We start from the raw sequence: 18,032 nt of genomic DNA on the forward strand, positions 1-18,032 counted from the left end.
TTCCCTCTAAGAACACGGCTGTATGGAGATATTTAGCTCTTCTGGTGCATGCAAGGCTGTTCTTTCCATCTCTGCCTTCATCCTTTCAGGGTTCTGGTTGAGCATCCATTGAGAGGTGTGCAAGCAAAGAAGGCCAGATGCTAAATCTGGAAATGTGAAAGACCTCCCTATGAGGGTGGCATCAAAGTTAGGAATTTGACATTTCATACCTTCTCAGGAAGCTGGCTTTTGTATTTTCTAAAGGGCAGGTCCTGGAGGATTTTCACTCCATAAAACATGTTAGCATTCTTGTTATTTGTGTAAAAGAGAGATCTTCTGTAGCAAGAGTAGGATTGAAATTGAAAAATGAATCTAGGTAGCCATCGTCATTCTTATGGAGTAGACTTGACAGCAGAGGAGTGGATTATGTTCAGATTAATAATCCAGAACAGCATGATGTTTGGGAAGGAGATGGTCTGTGAACAGGTGCGGCTCTCGCTAGTAACGGCCTGTGCATGAACAGTTTGACGGGAACCACATTTTCTGAGCATAACCAACTATGAGCCATTACCTCTCAAGTAACTAAGAAAAAAGATGGTCTTCTCCCCAGTCCAGCTTCAAATGCTTTGACCCGAGCAGCAGCACATCTTTAAGAATTTATAAAAGTCTCTGTGCTTCATGTCAAGAATAATTTACAATCTTCATGAAACTTGGTCCAAGGACAGAATGAACGGCAACAGTTGACTCTTGGTCAGTTTGTGGTGACATCATCAAGCAGGTGTCCTTGCTTTGGGGTTCTAAAGTGGCTCAGGTTTGAATCATCATTAGGGAACACTGGACTCCAGAGTGATTGACCCAACCAGAGATACCAAACAGGACCTTCTGTAGATGACCAAGAGTGGTGAAGACATGTTTACACATCTTCGGGTTCTGTTCAATGGCATGTATAGTGTGGCCGAAGGTGTCTACAATAGTCAGCCTTGTCTGGAGGCGACTGTTTCCAGGACATTCCATATATTTCCAATGGGAAACAATATAGATTGGTCAAAACACCACATAGGAGAATATTCTTTCATGGAAGCTTCAAGGTGGCTAAGAAGTATTTTCACCAAGCCCCTCAGAAGAAGACTGCACATCTACACTACTTTCAGTTTTCAAGACTAAAAGGGCAATCCAGCTAACCTGCATATTACACCAAGTCATCTTTATGTTTCTACGCAGTGCTGCATGCCAGACATCAGTGTGCAAAATTGTTTGTTTTTGGAGAAAGGTAACATTTCCACCAAGTTTCTGAAGTCAAGCCTGGACTTCCAGGAGGCAGGAGGCTGCACAGAGTGGTGTTTGAACAGGTATTAAAGCAGTATACTATAAGAATATTTACGTTTACAAACCTGAAGTAATTCACTACTCTCATAATTCCCAAGCAGAGCAACGTATGTGCTAGGAATTGTAGAGAAGCAACATTTGAGAAAATGTTTAAAAGATGAATAATTCAAATTACCACACTGTACTGGGACATGGAAATTTGGGTCAGTGAAACCTGGAATTGGGAATTATGAAATATACCAATACTTTGTCACCAATGAAATGGACGTCCAGAAATGAGAGACTTTTAACCTGAAGTTAACCTAAGGTTAGAAAATGACACAGTTTTTACTGCAGTACAGGCCCAACATAGGTTATGGATTTAAGTATTCAGCACATATCTGTGGGCATATATGAGCTTGCTGTGTCCAATACCAGCATGCCATCCAATGTAAGAGCCAGATTAACTGCAGCACACCTCCTACTAGTGAGCCAAGCAGTATGGCAATAGAAATCACAAAGACTATATAGTGGTAGAGAGCAGAATGAGCACAAGTTATCTTGGAGTCGGGAAACTCGCACAAAGGAATGGCACCGGACTGGCAGGACTTTTGCGGGCCACAATACTAAGGTAAACTTTTACTGAGCCGGGTCAGTAGTATGATGAGGAGCATTGGTAAGTGGTTTGTGGGCATCGAGAAGCAGGATCATTTTGGAACCGATAAGAGTTCAAGTGTGTGTTCAACGTTTCTGTTTCAATATAATGAATTTAGTATGCATGTGGGTAGTTGGCAATTTTAGGGTTGCAGGAAGAAAGATAGCATTTTGGATTGGGGGAAGATGTCAGCCATTTTGTACACATTTGTGTGTCTACTTGCTTAATTCACTTATCTGAGGTGAAGAATTGATTACCAACCTCTGCCCCATCCCCTACTGCTGGCCGGCAAATAGGCTAACCTTACCCAAAGCGTTCCGGTATTGATCAACGAGGACCAAAGTCACTCACAATATCAGGCCATGCACAAGACACTTTCACACAACAGTCTCAGTGGCAATCAATTCCAATGTCAAGAGGTACCATGGAAATCTTCTATGAACCCGGCCCTGGTGGTTCAACAGCGAAAAACTCTATCGTTATTTAACGGTTTAACGGGGAAGCAACTGCTTTGTGAGTGACCAGGAACGGACAGCAATATGAAAGAGATATGTGTAATAACTGAGAAAGATCTGCATGTTTTTTGCTAAAACACATTCCGTTTCTGGGTTTCCAAACTTTCTTGTCATCACTGCCATGAGTATGAGTATGTGAAAAAAGTTAGATTGGGCAGTCTCACGAAAACACGAGTGCATTTCTACCTGTCCCAGTCAGCTAACACATGTCATTTATTCTGTCTTACAGAGGACGAGCTCCTAGGAAATAGCCATCGTGTTCTTCATCACCAGGTCTCAGAACCTTTCCATTTTCTTTAGTCCCCGTACAGGTTCCAGGTGTAAAGACCACATCATCTACATAGGGAACGCACTTCCTCTAGCTAGCTATATTCCATCCAGACAAAGGTCAACTGAGCCCAGCATCATGGCCTCTGCCTCAAACGAATGGTCAACATGGACCTCCGAAGACAACATGACTGCACGCACCAGGGTCTGGACCTTACACAATCATCACATCAAACAACCTGATGCTCTTTAACAACATCTGCATTCAGGGCAGTGATACTAACTGTCCCAATGTTATAAGGGATACCATGTTCTTCTACAAGCATTCATCGGAGAACCTAATGCATTTTGTAGCTTGTAGCCGTTGTTCTCCTCAATGTTCATGAATTCAGGTGGTTTACAATTTGGCTCATAGGTTACACTTTGCTGAAGTAAAACTTGAATTTGAACATGGGTCGCATAGGGGTGTCCCCCATGGCTTGGAGTCATCATCAAGTAACCTCGGACAGAGTTTAGTGCTGATTACAGGCACCACAGACGACGCTTTTCTTTTCCATTTCAGCGCATTGCCAGGATTTATATTAACAGTTGTGTAGTTATAATACAGCTGCATTTACAGATCCGTTGGACTCTTGCAAAGAGAGTGCATGTCTTAAAAGTATGGTAGAAAAACCTGCCCTTGAAGGTTGCAGTGCCACATGGTAGCTTGTCAACAACCTTGTTGGAAAACTAAACATGTCTCATTCCTTCTGCATGTTCCCTTCAAAAATCTTCTGTGTGTTTTTGTAGAAGTAAAATGGTGACAGACTCCAAAGGTCTATTGTGTCTTGTATTCTTGATAGTGCAGCCTGCACTGCAGTTAGCTCAAGTCACCCAAGGACAAGGTGACACTGCCAGGCGTGCACTGTGTCATCTTCAGTCACTGTAGAAGAGCGAGACTTCTTTGGCCCTTCGATCCTGATACATTCTCTCTCATTTGGAAATGTAGAAAGTCTCTGTAGTGGATGACACAGCTCGCCATCTGCTCCTCCCCCCCTCCATATTCTGTCCACTGTAAAAAAAGAGATGCCCAAAAATTCCCCTCATCCAATATGGCCACTGCGCAACGAGCTGCTGTGTGTCTCCTTCCTCGAAGACCCCATTATTATAATTGCTGGGGGATCCCTTGCTCCTTGTATCCTGCAGAGGGACAACATTAAAACAATAGGTTAGTGCAAAAATCGATGAACAATAACAGAATTCCACAAATGTCAGTTGACAATAGTATACTCAGTTTGCATCATCCACAAAGGATCACAAACTTGGCAAAGATACAAATCAAACAACCATTTGTAAAGTCTGTGATTCTCAGCTGTAAAAGCCCATGCTTGTTTGCATTGGCATCAGGTAATGCCAAAATGGTGGCCAGTACGTCATGATGTACGCACAATCAATCGGCAACATGAATGGACATCTTTGAAATGGGATTTCTGCTAAAGAAAAGCCTTTCCAGGCCATGGTGCATGTGTATGCATGTGCATGCTTCACAACACGTGTGCACATGAAGTAATTTTAAGATGGCTGCCCACAGGTATGCATGCGTTTTGATGGTGGTGGCCATTTTGTTATTTTTAATTGTATATTCCAGCATGGCAGTCAGCCATTTTAGAATTGCAAATTTAAACAGGAGTGTGCAACTTGGTAGCACTTCGCACCTGCTGGGACCTCATAAATAAATATATTATTAAAAAATGTAATAAGAAGGAAGGCGAATAGGACCCCGGAGCAACAGATGAGCAGAAGGGAAGAGAGAAAGCACGTGTGGTGCATGAAAAGATAAACGACTGCACTGGGGAGCAGGTAAAAAGACAGAGCAGTGACTGTGCCAAACAAAGCTTGCACAGGGGTACATGAAAAGACCAGCACGAGAACAATGAATGTGGTGCCAAAAGCAGAAAGAGAGCGGTGGAGTAAGAATGTACGGAGGATCAAATAAACACATGCGGATTGCTGAAAATTAAAGAAAAGTAGTCCCCTCAAGTTGGCAGTGCATGGAAAAAAACTCATCCTTTCAGAACACTGTGATATCAAAATGCTTCTGGACGGGATGAACACAAGAACAGGGAATAAAGCCATGAAATCAGGACCACAGACCTGAGATAGACAACAAAGCCATCCAATCATGAGCAAGGGGCTGACACAAAGACCATTCTACAAATATGTAAATCATTAGAAGCAAAATATCTCTCTATGGTGTGTCTTCAGAGCTATGAGTGGCCAAATACATTTTGCCTAAACGTAAACATTAAACAACGATAGGTGCATAGAGGAAAATCAACAAAGCCCATTTTTTTTTTTGACAACAAACTTTATTGGCATTTGTAAGGACACCGGGGAATTTGTCCCCATACACGGTACCAAGATGAAGAAAAGAACAGTGAGAAGTGGCATCCTTGTTCAGCCCCCCCCTGGTCTGCAGAACATCAGACCCCCAAACCCTCCCCCCCACCCGCACATCACACCCGCCCACGGTCCAACACAGATATGCAATATTTCCTATCCGCATGAGCTCCATATTCCGATTACTCATCCACAATGCATAGGGCCCGGGGTCCCGAAGGGGGACCCACCGGGGCTCTGATTAGCCTCTCTATTGGGTCCAATGGCACTGCATCCCCCCGCACAGACAACACAATACCCCGATATCGCGCCCATCTCTTCCAGACTTTACCATGCTTACTCGGACAACCCCTTGCCAAGAATACCGCCTCTTCCGCAGACATGCAGCGATCTAGTGCTTTCTTCCAGGCCTGAACCGGGGGCGGGGCAGAAGACTTCCAATGCTGGGCAATATCTCGCTTGGCCATCGTCAAACCCAAAAACAGGAGGTGTCGCTTATAGATGTTGCCCCCTATCTCCTCGGTACAATGCAACAGTGTTAAGCGGGGATCGGAGGGAAGCTCCCAACCCAGCACCCCCCCCAGGCAGGACAGAACCGCCGTCCAGAACGGGTGCAGCCGCCCACAGTCCCACACCGTGTGCTAGAATGTACCGTCCCCATCGCCGCAACGGAGACACGTGGGGGACCCAATTAAGTGCATGCGCCAAAGGCGGTGCCGGGTGTAATACGCCCTGTGCAGGTATTTGAATTGTATGAAGCGGTATTTGGTGGCCACCGCAGCATATCGCGGACCCGCTATAGCGTCTGCCCAGTCATCCTCCGTGAGCGCGGGAATATCGCGCTGCCACGCCTCCTTGGTATTATCTAGGGTAGTGTTCATGAAGGTTGTCAGAGTCTGATAAATCTGGCGAATTTTGTGATCCCCGAGGTCTCCCATCAACAGTCTACCCTCTAGCGGGTGGAACTCCGGCAGAGTGTCTAGGTGCTGGATGCTAGGTGTGAGGGCATGCCGCAACTGGAGATATTTGTGAAACTGGGATTTATGCAGCTCAAAATCGGCCTGCAGCATCTGAAACGACTTAAGCGACACTCCCTTCATTACATCCCCCAGCGAGGAGATCCCTATCATGTCCCAATAGCGAAAGCCCTCCAGACTTGCCGTCTCCTTGAGCAGGGTACCCTGCCACAATGGGGTGGCCCGCGTAAGCCTGCCGCGCCAGCCAATAGAGATGACCGATTGCCGCCAGATCCGGATCACCGTAGCACACGCAGGGGGTAACCGGTCCAGCGAGGAACGGCTATAAAGAAAATGCAGCAGAGGCTTCTCCGCCAATGCGGCCCGGTCCAATGCGTAGGCTGGATCCGCGGGGGAGGCATACCACCAGTCATTGATGACTAGGAGATGCGCGGCCCTGTAGTATGCCTGAACGTCCGCCACCGCTATGCCCCCGCAGTAGGTAGACTGCACACACGTCGCCAAGGCCACCCTCACCGGCCCGCCATGCCAGAGGAATTCATTCAAAAGTGCATTCAGCTGGCGGAACCACGCCTGGGGCACCTGGAAGGGGTAGTGTTGGAGATGGTACAAGAGACGCGGTAATGTCACCATCTTGAAAATGGCCGCTCGGCCGTAGAGGGAGAGTGGAAGATGCGACCACACCCTAGTTTCATTGCGGACTTGGGTCAGCAGGGGCGCAATAACAAAGCCCATTTTTATGAGGAAATAGTTCACCCACCCACAAAACAACCGTCGTAATGACCAAATCATCCTTTGCCTTTCATGCTTTTCAATTGATCCCATGTCCAGAGGGATCTCCTTCAAGGCCCCTTTCATAGCACAATGAGTGATCAAAGGGAATGGCTAATTTTTATGCTACACAAAGTCCATATCTACTTACCATGAAAGACCCCAGGGCCATATTTATCATGCAGTTGCGTTGCCCTTGCACTACACAATGGGTTGCATGTGCAGCGGAACTATCAAGTTCAATTTAGCAAGCCACGGAAGGCCACCTTCCGTGGCCCTGAGTGGCTTGATAAATCCAGAGTAAGCAACGCAGTGCAAATTGCTGTGTAGCGTTACTCTTCCTCAGGGAGGCGTTCCATGGGTGGTGCGTGGGTGTTCCGACGCAACAACCATGGATTTTAACACGTTCCCAGATTAACCATAGGTAGTAGACCTGGGAATGCACCAAAACCGCTGCACATTCCCAGATGAGGTGTCCTAGAAAGAGGGAAATGCCTCAGAGGTTTGTTTTTGTGCTGGAAGGTACGCCTTCGTTCACAAAATAACCCTGCTTACACCATAGTGAAAGGGAACCTGCGTTGGCAATAGGCAGCACATTGGGCACCAGCGCTGTGGAAAAACAGGAATGTGCAGTATTATGTTAATTAATGCACATTCTTGCCCTTTCCCTGTCAAGAAAGGTAACTTGCTGGGCTGCGTGACATATTGGCAAATATACCCCCCAAATGAAGTCTGACACTGCACCTGACAGACCCCAGGGATAGAGAGTACTGCAAGGGTGGGGGGGTCACTTTTGCTGCACAGAAAATCAAGATGCAGAACTCTCTCCGAACAGGAATCAGAAACCATCAAAACGACCTGGAGTTGTAAAAGACCTGACGGTTCCCAGCTGACTTACTGTCTCCCAGTACAGCCAACATTACCATACAGCACAGGTATACGTCTGACACCCAATGCGCCGACACGGAACTAGAGCCCCGCTGGAGAGCGTAGGTTGTGACAAGATTCATTCCACTTACCCCACACTCTTCGGCACCACTGGCATGCTTAGGAGAAGCATCAGGTACACAGCATCCTCCCTGGAGCACTCCTGGTTCCCATGCACTACATCCCAACGCTTCTCAACGAGGTCCCACCATCACCACCCACTCTTCCAACCACACCTGAGGAAGGACTGCCACAAAACTAACAGATACCGGACAGAGCTTCTGGGCCACACCAGTGGTATCAGCTCACTCTATAAGTGATGCAATACAAAAGCCACAAATTATGTTTAGAAGAATGCTAACAGGAATGACTTTTATGGTTTGTACACGTGGCCAAAGTAAGCAAGCTTTGCAACCTGATGTAGTACAAAAGCTGTGCTCTTTACCCAACTTTGCTGATAAACATATATTTTTGCACACATCTTATAAAAATGTCACCATACTCTACAATATCACCATATCACATCAAATTCTCTGGACCAAAGCCTGAATCACATCATCTTCCAGAAAACACTAAACTATATAAAATGTCCAGGTGTTTGTTTCGTTGTTCTCACTCAGCAATTATTGACTTGTTTTAAAATAAAAAATGTAAAGGTCAATCAATTCAAATAGAGAGAAAACTAGGAACATCTTCAGTGACTGCGAGACAACATGGACACTGAGCTGATGAAATATTACGGCTAGCCCATCTCCCCAGTCTCACTGTCAGCTGGAGCACGATGAAGCAGCAACATTTAATAGCTCTTACCAATTTGGACACTTTCCATCGTATGCAAATATCGCCCCCTCCCTTTCATTAGGGTTTTTACAATTAAGGATGACTCCAAACCAATTTTATTTCTACGAATAACTAATGAGTGACCCATGTTGGCCAGCACATCTCCATCTCCCATCTTTGATAGCTCTTTGTTAAAGTGTCTAGTATCAAGGTGACTCAAAATTCCAATGTACCCAAGTTTCCTGCAACAGAATTCCAAAAAGTGCCTTCAAAAACGCGAGCAAATTCACAATTTCTTTTTAATGGCTTCCTCCTATCACTTGTCAAACCCAAGATATCACTTCTAAATTCATATCAAAGTTTCGTAACTATGAAAAAGTCGCCTCTCTGATGCAGAAACTAGAATTAGCTCTCATTTGTGCCTGCAATAAATATAAATGCACAGATTGCAGCTATATGCACCCCGTGCTTAATCTGAGCTGGTGGTTGCTGTGGTGGCCACTCATTTTTGGGGAACGGCACTTATGTATCCTCATCAGACATTTCCAGAAAGTAATAGAGAAGTCTCTTTAGCGCTGGGCAGCCCAGGGGCAGCCATGCACTCTACAAATACAATAAATAAATAAATAGAGGGAAACCACACAAACCAGGGAGAAAAGAGATGGGAAAACCACCAGCAAGGGAGAAAGGAGGAACCTGCAAATGTGAGATAAAGGGGCAGGTTGTGTCTGGCAGTAGATTAAAGAGGCCTGAGGTGGATTCCAGACTCGCCATCCTTGGTATTCCGCGCAGTGACATATAATAGCGCCAGATACGGTCTTCTGAGCAGCGCTTCGGGCATCGGCAATCATTATTTTACAAATTAGGCACTTAAGGCACTGCAACCGCCAACCCAGATAATATTGATACAGGTGTAGGTAGGCAAAGGGGCTTTTATTGACCACTTTTAACAAAACTCCGCAAATGTTAATCTGCCACATTTCATGCCTATCATGGCAAAGTTGAAAAAAGGCAACACTGACTGACGACTGGGCATGGATGGCTATGTTCATTATGATTATTGCCTCAATAAAAAAAGTCTCACCTGAGAGCAATTTTGGGACAGACCTTTCTGTAGGGGCTGCTGCTAGGTGGAATTTTTAAGTTCGGCCTGGAATGGTGCTCGAATATACTAAAACCACCAATTAAAACACACTGCAAACACTAGTTTTTACCCAACATCATGGGCAGAAACTGGCCCATTAAGGTAGGCCACTTATTTTTTTAAATAGGTTAAAGTGCGTTATCAGTGACTGTTACTTCTGTGTGTGTGTCAATGAGGGAATGAATGGATGGATGATTCAGTGCATGGTCAACAAATGGGTCAGAGACAGGGTGTAATGGAGAATGTATGGGTTAGTGTTTAGGTGGATAAATGAGTGAGTGCAGGGATGAGTGAATGCAGTGCTTGTATGAGTGTGCATGGATTACTAGGTAAATGAATATATGGATGCCTGGGCTGGATACACAGGTCGTTGCAAAGATGGATCAATGTCTAAGTTATTGTTTGGATTGATGAATTAGTGAGTGAGTGTATGAATGGATGAATAAAATGTGTAAGTGCAGAGATTTACTAAGGGTCAGCAGCAACTACAGTTAGTGGAGAAGGCTGCTCTCCACTTGTGTCTCTGCCGATACCTTACCCCTCCATTCACTAACTCATCATTTTATCTTGTTCCTCACACATTTTTTCCACTCATGCATTCCCTCTTCCTTCCGCCCACTGACTCATTCTCACATTCACCCACCCAAAATTTTACACATAAACTTACCAATCAATTAAGAAGCACTTTCAGTTCTTACTCATGTACCTGCTTTAGTTACTGCTTCCTCCTCAGTTACCCCTTCCAGCAGTAATCTTAACTTCCTCCTCAGTTATCTCTTCCAAGATTCTTTCCTACTCCCTCTATTACTTGCACCAGCACTGCTGCTTCCTTCCTCCCTTTTATTTCTTCCTCCGCACTCTCTACTTCCTCCTGTTACTTCTTCCAGTGCTAGCCTCCAATGCCCCACTAGTAATCTTTTCTAGAACTGCTCTACCATTCCTCCTCAGTTACCTCCTCCAGCATTGGACCATCCTTCATCCAGATTCGCCCATTCGAGCAGTGTACTCTCATACCTACCATTGTAACTTATTGCAGTAGTGCTGTCTCTTCCACTTAAATTAATTCCTCTATGAGAAATCCCACTCTGTACTTCAGCCTGTTATGACTAACTGTTAGGCTGTTATGTGGGCGGGCCCAGATTGTGAACGACACTTGTTACAAAAAAGGATAAGGCCCATTATATCCCCTCTCTCTTTATAATGGGCATTGATGGCATAAACTGTGGCACACAGCATAGCTGGCTCTGTCTAGAAGTAAACAGGAGATTAGGAAGGCCCCAGGCCTTTTTGTTGGCCACTAGGCCCTTTAGAAATGATGGTGAAATCTTCTATGGCAATGGCATCCTTGGATGAAAGATCACAGAGAGACTGTGTTTAATATACAGAAAGGCACAGAAGTTGCCCATTGACCAGGCTCAAACCCTGCACCACTTCATTTACAAGCCATAAACACACAAGGACTTGTGATGTGCACCACTCATTTTTGATCTTATGGAGACATTTCAATAATGCAAAACATGTTCGGATTGTGGCTTTAACTTGTGGTTTACAGGACAGTGAAGGGTCCATTTTTGACACCCAGGTATTTGGACATGGCGGTAGAGGCTGGGGGAACACCCAGCTCAGACTGACAAATTATTTCTATGTCCAGCGGAGAGGAAGTTCCAAAAACTAGGATCTCTGACTTACGCAGGTTCGGGCAGAGGCAGTTCCTAAACATCCATTCTGCCATTGCCAAAAAGGCAACCTTGAAAATTGGCTACTGCAGAATTGTCTAGGTCATTATAGGGAAACATTAGTTGAGTGTCATCTGCATATGACACAACTGTTAGACCTGGCACCTTGGCGTGAGTCTCCCTTCCACTTTTTTGTCACTGTGCCTCATGTGTTTTGCTGGTGTTAGCTGCTCAGAGCACTGTGCCACTGCAAACCAGTGCCACAGTGCAAGTGCTCCCTATTTAAAATGTATATGTTGGTTGGATTCCATGATTGGCTTATTTGGTTTACTGTCAGACCCCAGTAAAGTGCACCAGGAGTGCCAGGGTTTGTAAATACAACTGCTGCTGGTGGGCTTGCAGCACTGGTTGTGCCACCCACAGAAGCGGCCTGGTAAAATGTATCTAAGGTCTGCCATTGTAGAGCCTGCGTGCAGTCTGGTACTGTCATGCTGACTGGGTAAGTGCACACACTTGCCAGTCCCTAAACCTTCCCTTAACTTCATATCAGTCACCCCTATGGAAGGCCGAAGGGCAGGGTGCATTGTAAGCATAAGGTAGGACAAGCCCTGATGTGTGTGGCCTGTCCTAATAGTGAATTACAGCCATTTTCGTTTTTAACTATTGTAAGGCTACCTGTTCTCCATAGGCCAGAACGGGCTGTTAGAATTGTTACATTCTATGATCCTAACAGACCCAGGGAACATGGTAGAAAGTCGAGTTTAGTATGCCTGAACTCAGAATAATAAAATACATCTTTTAGTAAAGTTTATTTTAATATTCTGTGTTTCCAAATACCACTTTTAGAAAGTTGGTATTTGCTTGCTTGACCATTTCAGCCCGCCTCTGCTATGATGTGTATCTGCCTGTCTGGTTGTGTGAGTGACAGGGCTGGGGAAACCCAGAGGGGCAGGGCTAGGTAGCCTGGTGGTGAATAGGAAGATTGGCAGTCAGATGGGTGGGAGGAGTACACCTGGGCTCTGAATAGGGTTGTGCTCTGCTACCACAATGCTGGCTCCACCTCCTGCGGAGCGGCTGATGTCTCTGCCCTGCACCCTGAATAGAAAGGCAGAGCCATGTCAACAGAGTGCTCAAGAACTGGTTTGCACTGGGCAGAGGCCCCTCAACCCCAGAGGAACAAAGGAATTAGGGGTATAAGTATTGGGACCCTGCTCCCAAGAAATTACATCCTGCTGAAACAAGAAGAACCTCTGCCAGAGGAGAAGGAACTGGGAAAGCTGTAGGAGGAGTACTGTCCCTGACCTGGGGGATTAGCCTGCAGTGGTTGCCTTGCTGCTGAAGGAGAGGAGAAAGACTACTAAAGACTTTGCTTCAACTTGTGCTTTGAAAAGATCTCCAAGGGCTTGAACTGAGCTTGCCCCCTGAACGAAGTCCCAGGACCAGTGGACTTCACCCCCAGCTCCCCAGAGTCTTTTGGAAGTGCCTGCTACTGTTGTTGGGCCTTCTGAGGGACTGCGTGTCGCAAGGAGCTGGAAGCGCGATGCAAGGAAGAGAAGCGTGCCACCGTCGGAGCCGCTGTCGTCGCATCTCGCAGAGAGTGTCGCCGCTGCAGCATCGCATCGAGCGGAAGCGTCTCGCATCATTCTGGAAGTGTCTCGCAACGCCGAAGAAGCATGTTGCCATCACAGCCATCGTAGCTGTCGCATTGCACCGCATCGAGAGAAGAGTCTCGCATCGAGGAGGAAGCGTGTCGCCATCGCAGCCATCGTAATTGTCGCATTGCACCGCATCCAGAAAAGCGCCTCGCATCCACGGAGAAGCGTGCCGCCGTCGGAGCCGCTGTCGTCGCATCTCGCAGAAGGGGTGTCGCCGCTGCAGCATCGCATCGAGCGGAAGCGTCTCGCAATGTCGGAGAAGAGTGCCGCTGCCAAGGCCGCTGTCGTCGCATCTCGTCAAGGGTGACGCCGCTGTAGCTGACGCATCGAGTCGAGCCTTCTCGCAACATCGGAGAAGCGTAACGCATCTGGAAGATCCCGTCTTTATTTCTTTTGCACAAGGAACTTCAACGCATCTGCATCGCTACAACACTTTCGTTGCCCTGCGTGTCGCATCTAAGGTACATTGACTTAAAGTGTCGCATTTAAGAACTTAAGAGAAACTAAGCAATCTTCTACCAACTAAGCAACCGTATTGTGTATTTTTAATCGTTTAATGGTCTTGTGATAATCCTATATAAAGAATCCTTATTTTTAATATAAATACCTGTGTGGTGTCCATTTGTAGTGTTGTCACTTGGTTACTGTATGTGTTCACAAATGCTTAACCTATAACGCTCTGAGATAAGCCTTGTCTGCTCGCGCCAAGCTACCTAGAGGGTGAGCAGGGGTTATTTTAGGAGTGTAACCCCTTACCCTGACTAGAGAAAAGGTTCTCTGCTTGTCACAAGTACCTACCTGTGCCAACCTGAAAACCCGGATTCTAACAACAACATTTCAGATTCAGGAAGTTCTACAGTTTGCTGTGCTGTTACCTGGAAGGAGGAATTGCTGCTGCAGAAGGGAGGACCCAGTCAACACCTCGCGGAACCCGCTTTGCGGGTCCCGCATCGCCAAGGTCGCCCAGCCGAGTGTTGTTACCTGCAGGGTGTGTGCGCGAGTGACAGGGCTGCGAGTGCTGGGAACCGGGACTCACTCTCCCAGGAGCCCCGGCGATCCCGAGGCCAAGTCACCTGGCCCGCTCTCCCTGACCGCCCCGCCCTGCAAATCAGCTGAAAAGGAGCCCGCCCAAGCGGGAAACCGGGAAGTTCTACAGTTTGCTGTGCTGTTACCTGGAAGGAGGAATTGCTGCTGCAGAAGGGAGGACCTAGTTAACACCTCGCGGAACCCGCTTCGCGGGTCCCGCATCGCCAAGGTCGCCCAGCCGAGTGTTGTTACCTGCAGGGTGTGTGCGCGAGTGACAGGGCTGCGAGCGCTGGGAACCGGGACTCACTCTCCCAGGAGCCCCGGCGATCCCGAGGCCAAGTCACCTGGCCCGCTCTCCCTGACCGCCCCGCCCTTCATGTTCCTCCTAACCAACGCCTACAAGAAGTGACGTGCCTCGCTGCGCGGGAGCGCGCGGGAGTGCCCGGGGCTAAGCCCGGGCAAAGGGCGGGCCCTCTGTGGCCCTCAGAGGCACGAGAAGGCGAGGCGAGGCCACCCCCCTAAGGTTCGCCGTCTGGGATTAGTAAGGTACAGAACTCTATTAACCCTCATTACCCCCAGGTCTTCTGCCATCTGCCTGTGGATCCTGACACATACCTTGGTCAATTGGCTCGGTCGTTTGTAAGAGGTAGGCATTATGGTAAGGAAAAAGCCCGCATCTGCTGCGACGGAGCCCCTCAACACAATGCTCTCATATGTGGTTCAAAAAGTCAATAAGATCAACAATGAGAGGAGGCAATCGCTAGGCTTGAGCCAATCGCCAGTTCTTCCGTTAGAAAGCCCGCCCGCAAGGGCATCTGCTCCAGAGTTACTGACCACACCGCCAGATCTTCCCCAGTCGAATAGCCTAGTTCATATCCCACAAGACTTGGCCAGCGACGCAGAAGATCCTCACGTTTTGGTTAACTCGTCGGCCAATAACGGCAATACCTCAGAGCATAATCACCAGTCATTTTCCATCGAGGAAGTACCGTCACCGGGGCAGCCCGTTCCACGGCCAGTGAGACCCTTTAGAAAATCTCACTCAAAGAGAGGGGGGAAACAACAAGGCAGGAGAAAGGCAGCTACACCACCCCCAAGACGTGAAGGGCAACAAATTGACTTTGATGCCGATGCAGAATCCAGACGTATTGCTGATGATGAACTCTTTAATCGGATCCAAGATATGATTGATATAAAAATTAGGACAATCATCAAGCCCTTGATTGGTAAACTGGATAAATTAACTTCGGAGGTTAAGAAGGCGGGGGGTGCACAAAGTAATCTGGTGGTAGAGGTGGCCAATCTATCTGCTCTTGTCACAAAATTGGCATCGGGAGCCGTAGAGGCTCTACCAAATGAGAGTGTCCCACAGCCTACACTGCCAGAGGGGCCCTTAGCAGTAGCTTCAACTCTATTAACGGCTCCCAGTCAGGACCTAGCAGCCGGAGCCGCGCCGACATCATCATCAGGGGACATAATTGGGACAATACATGAGGATACATCAGCCCAATTTATTTTGGAAGCCTCCCCAGTTGTGCTAGTACTAGCAAATGTCCCAGTCTTAGCACAAAACAAAATAGAATCGAAACAGGACTTGAAGGATAAAGCTCTTCATTGGCTTACTACAAACATGACCATGGCCCCCCAAGGGATGGATAGTTTAGCAAGGGATATTGTTATGACCAGGAGGGTACCTTGGATTGGGTCCAATCCCAAAAAATTTAAGGGGGACTGTGTGATTATAAACTTCGCCAACACAGAAGTCCTCCCAAAAATTTTGAATAACATCTTCCCACCCTAAAGGCGAAGCGGCTCTATAGTCCCGCTCACCCTAAAATTTTTCTATAGTGAGGCTCAGCTCCCTACCTTTTCTAACCCTACTAGAGTTAGGAGAGCGAATAACGCCCCAAACTGGGATGGCGGTTTTAGACATAGATTCCCCAACGAGCGCCCTGGGCCTATATTTAACTTTGAGCACGGAAGATCTAACCACGCGCATGAGTCAAATTTGTGGCCTCCCATGCCACCAGACCCTGCCGTCAATGGTTGGGGCCCGGGTTGGATGGGCCAAGATCCCATTGGGCGAATCAATAGGTTCGTACCATGGGCGAGAAACGATTACTTTCCGATACGCCCAAATACCCCTTTACCTATGTGGAACATCGCAGCTATGGGTCAAGGTCAGGCAGCTACCCCTTTTGATTGGGGGGGCGGTTTGGGGAATAGGTATGCTCCCTTAGCGGATCTAAACAACTGCGATTGACTTAAACCTTGCAATGTCCGAGCAAGTGAGTCCATAACTAGACCCGAAATAAACCTTAGCCAGTGTCACACCAATGACGGTCCCCGCCTGCTTACATTTTATGAAACACTTGAGAGTTATGTCCCGTTGGACAACCCTGGGCTATCATACCAGGGGGAGGGTTGCATAGCGTCAACCCTGAACATCGTTCCAACACAGAACGCACCTGAGGTAGCACAGAATAAGGCGGTCAGATCCTTAAGCTTAGCTGAGGGGTGTTTGTTGGGGGAAAAAGAGCTGAGGTTACCTACCAACGCCTGTAAAATTATAACATGGAACATAGCTGGCTCATCTGCAAAACGACAGGACAAAGCATGTGTGAGCTTTATTTCTAAGCAACATATAATTGCCCTGCAAGAAACGTGGGACATATCGGCTAATTTCTGGTGGGATGGATTCACCTGCTTCTCTATCCCTGCAGTCCCTAGCCGCATGGGCAGAGCTAAAGGAGGTTTGGCCATTATGTTTTCTCTAGATCTGAAGGGCACCTATAGGCAGATAAATACAGATTCCGTAAACATCCTAATGGTTGAAAGGACGACTAGTAACAATTGCAGGACGATATATATTAATTTTTACAACTCTAGGAACAGCGAACACAGTGGGAGTAATGTCGCTAACCTAGATAATATCTTAAATAAAGTGTCTCAGAATATCTATTTAGTTTATGAGTTTATCCTATTAGGAGATTTTAATATTCATCTATGTAATCTGGGTTGTATGGGAAGAGGTGATAATGTAACTGAGGGGGGCGAGGAGGCCCCTCGGGGCCCCCACTTTGAACACTCTACAGAGGGGCTTGAGTTAGAAGAATTATTAGCAAACCATGACCTTTATGAACCCGATAAGGGCGTTAGGGCGCCAACCTACATTGGCAGTCACCATGGCTCATTGATAGACTACATCTTTGTTTCACAAGGTATTTTAAACCGGTCTATGGTCTATTGTACAGTCATAATACCCTACAGTGACCACAACCCTGTACTACTTGAAGTGGCCTGGGGTGGCCAGATGGGAGCACCGCCAAAAGCACTTAAACCAGCACACCCCCTGAAACCCTGCGACCAAGACAGACGACTGAAATGGGCCAAAGTGATCCCGGATAATTTCTATGAAATAAATTTTCCAAAAATAAAGGACAAAGTGGCCATCTGTCAAATATCGGGGGCGCAAGGTAAAGAAATTATAGAGGCTTTTGAGGAAATTTGTGGCCAGGTGGCTAAGGATCTTTTAGTCAAACCAAAAAAAGGATTTTCTGGAACAAAACGTTGGTTTGATTCTGCTTGTTCAAAAGCGCACAGAGCATTGTTGACAGCGTTAAAAACCTCTCCCAGGGCTGGGGAGGATACTGTTAGATTAAGGAAACGCTACAAGGTTGCCATTAAGAACCGCAAAGAATCCCTTATACGCGAAGCATGGGAAAATCTCCTCTCAGCTGCAGTACTGAAGGACAGTAAAAGATTCTGGGAGATCATTAGACAACCGTTATTTTCTGAAGACAATAATGCTCTTATGGACTGTGTGATCACCGACGACAAATGGCTAAACCACTTCAAAAATGTATATGAGGGTGGGTCCAAAGGAACTGCAGATGTTTCAGTATCTGCTATAGTGGCAGACCCGTTGGTCTTCAACCCCGAAGAAGTAGAAAAAGCCCTGATGGCCACAACAAGA

At 46.9% G+C, this 18,032-nt stretch overlaps 1 protein-coding gene across 1 annotated transcript in view; it reads right to left on the reverse strand.

Annotated features, from left to right (window-relative positions):
* Positions 1-439: 439 nt before the first annotated feature.
* STUM (stum, mechanosensory transduction mediator homolog) overlaps positions 440-18,032 on the reverse strand; it is a 267,075-nt gene continuing 249,482 nt past the window's right edge. Inside the window, exon 3 of the mRNA XM_085613038.1 lies at positions 440-3,900. Within this exon, the coding sequence (XP_085469164.1) occupies positions 3,804-3,900 (97 nt within the window). The 3' untranslated portion in view covers positions 440-3,803. The remainder of the gene's footprint in view (positions 3,901-18,032) is intronic.

This window comes from Triturus cristatus, chromosome 6, assembly GCF_964204655.1.
Source record: "Triturus cristatus chromosome 6, aTriCri1.1, whole genome shotgun sequence".
Lineage (NCBI taxonomy): Eukaryota > Metazoa > Chordata > Amphibia > Caudata > Salamandridae > Triturus > Triturus cristatus.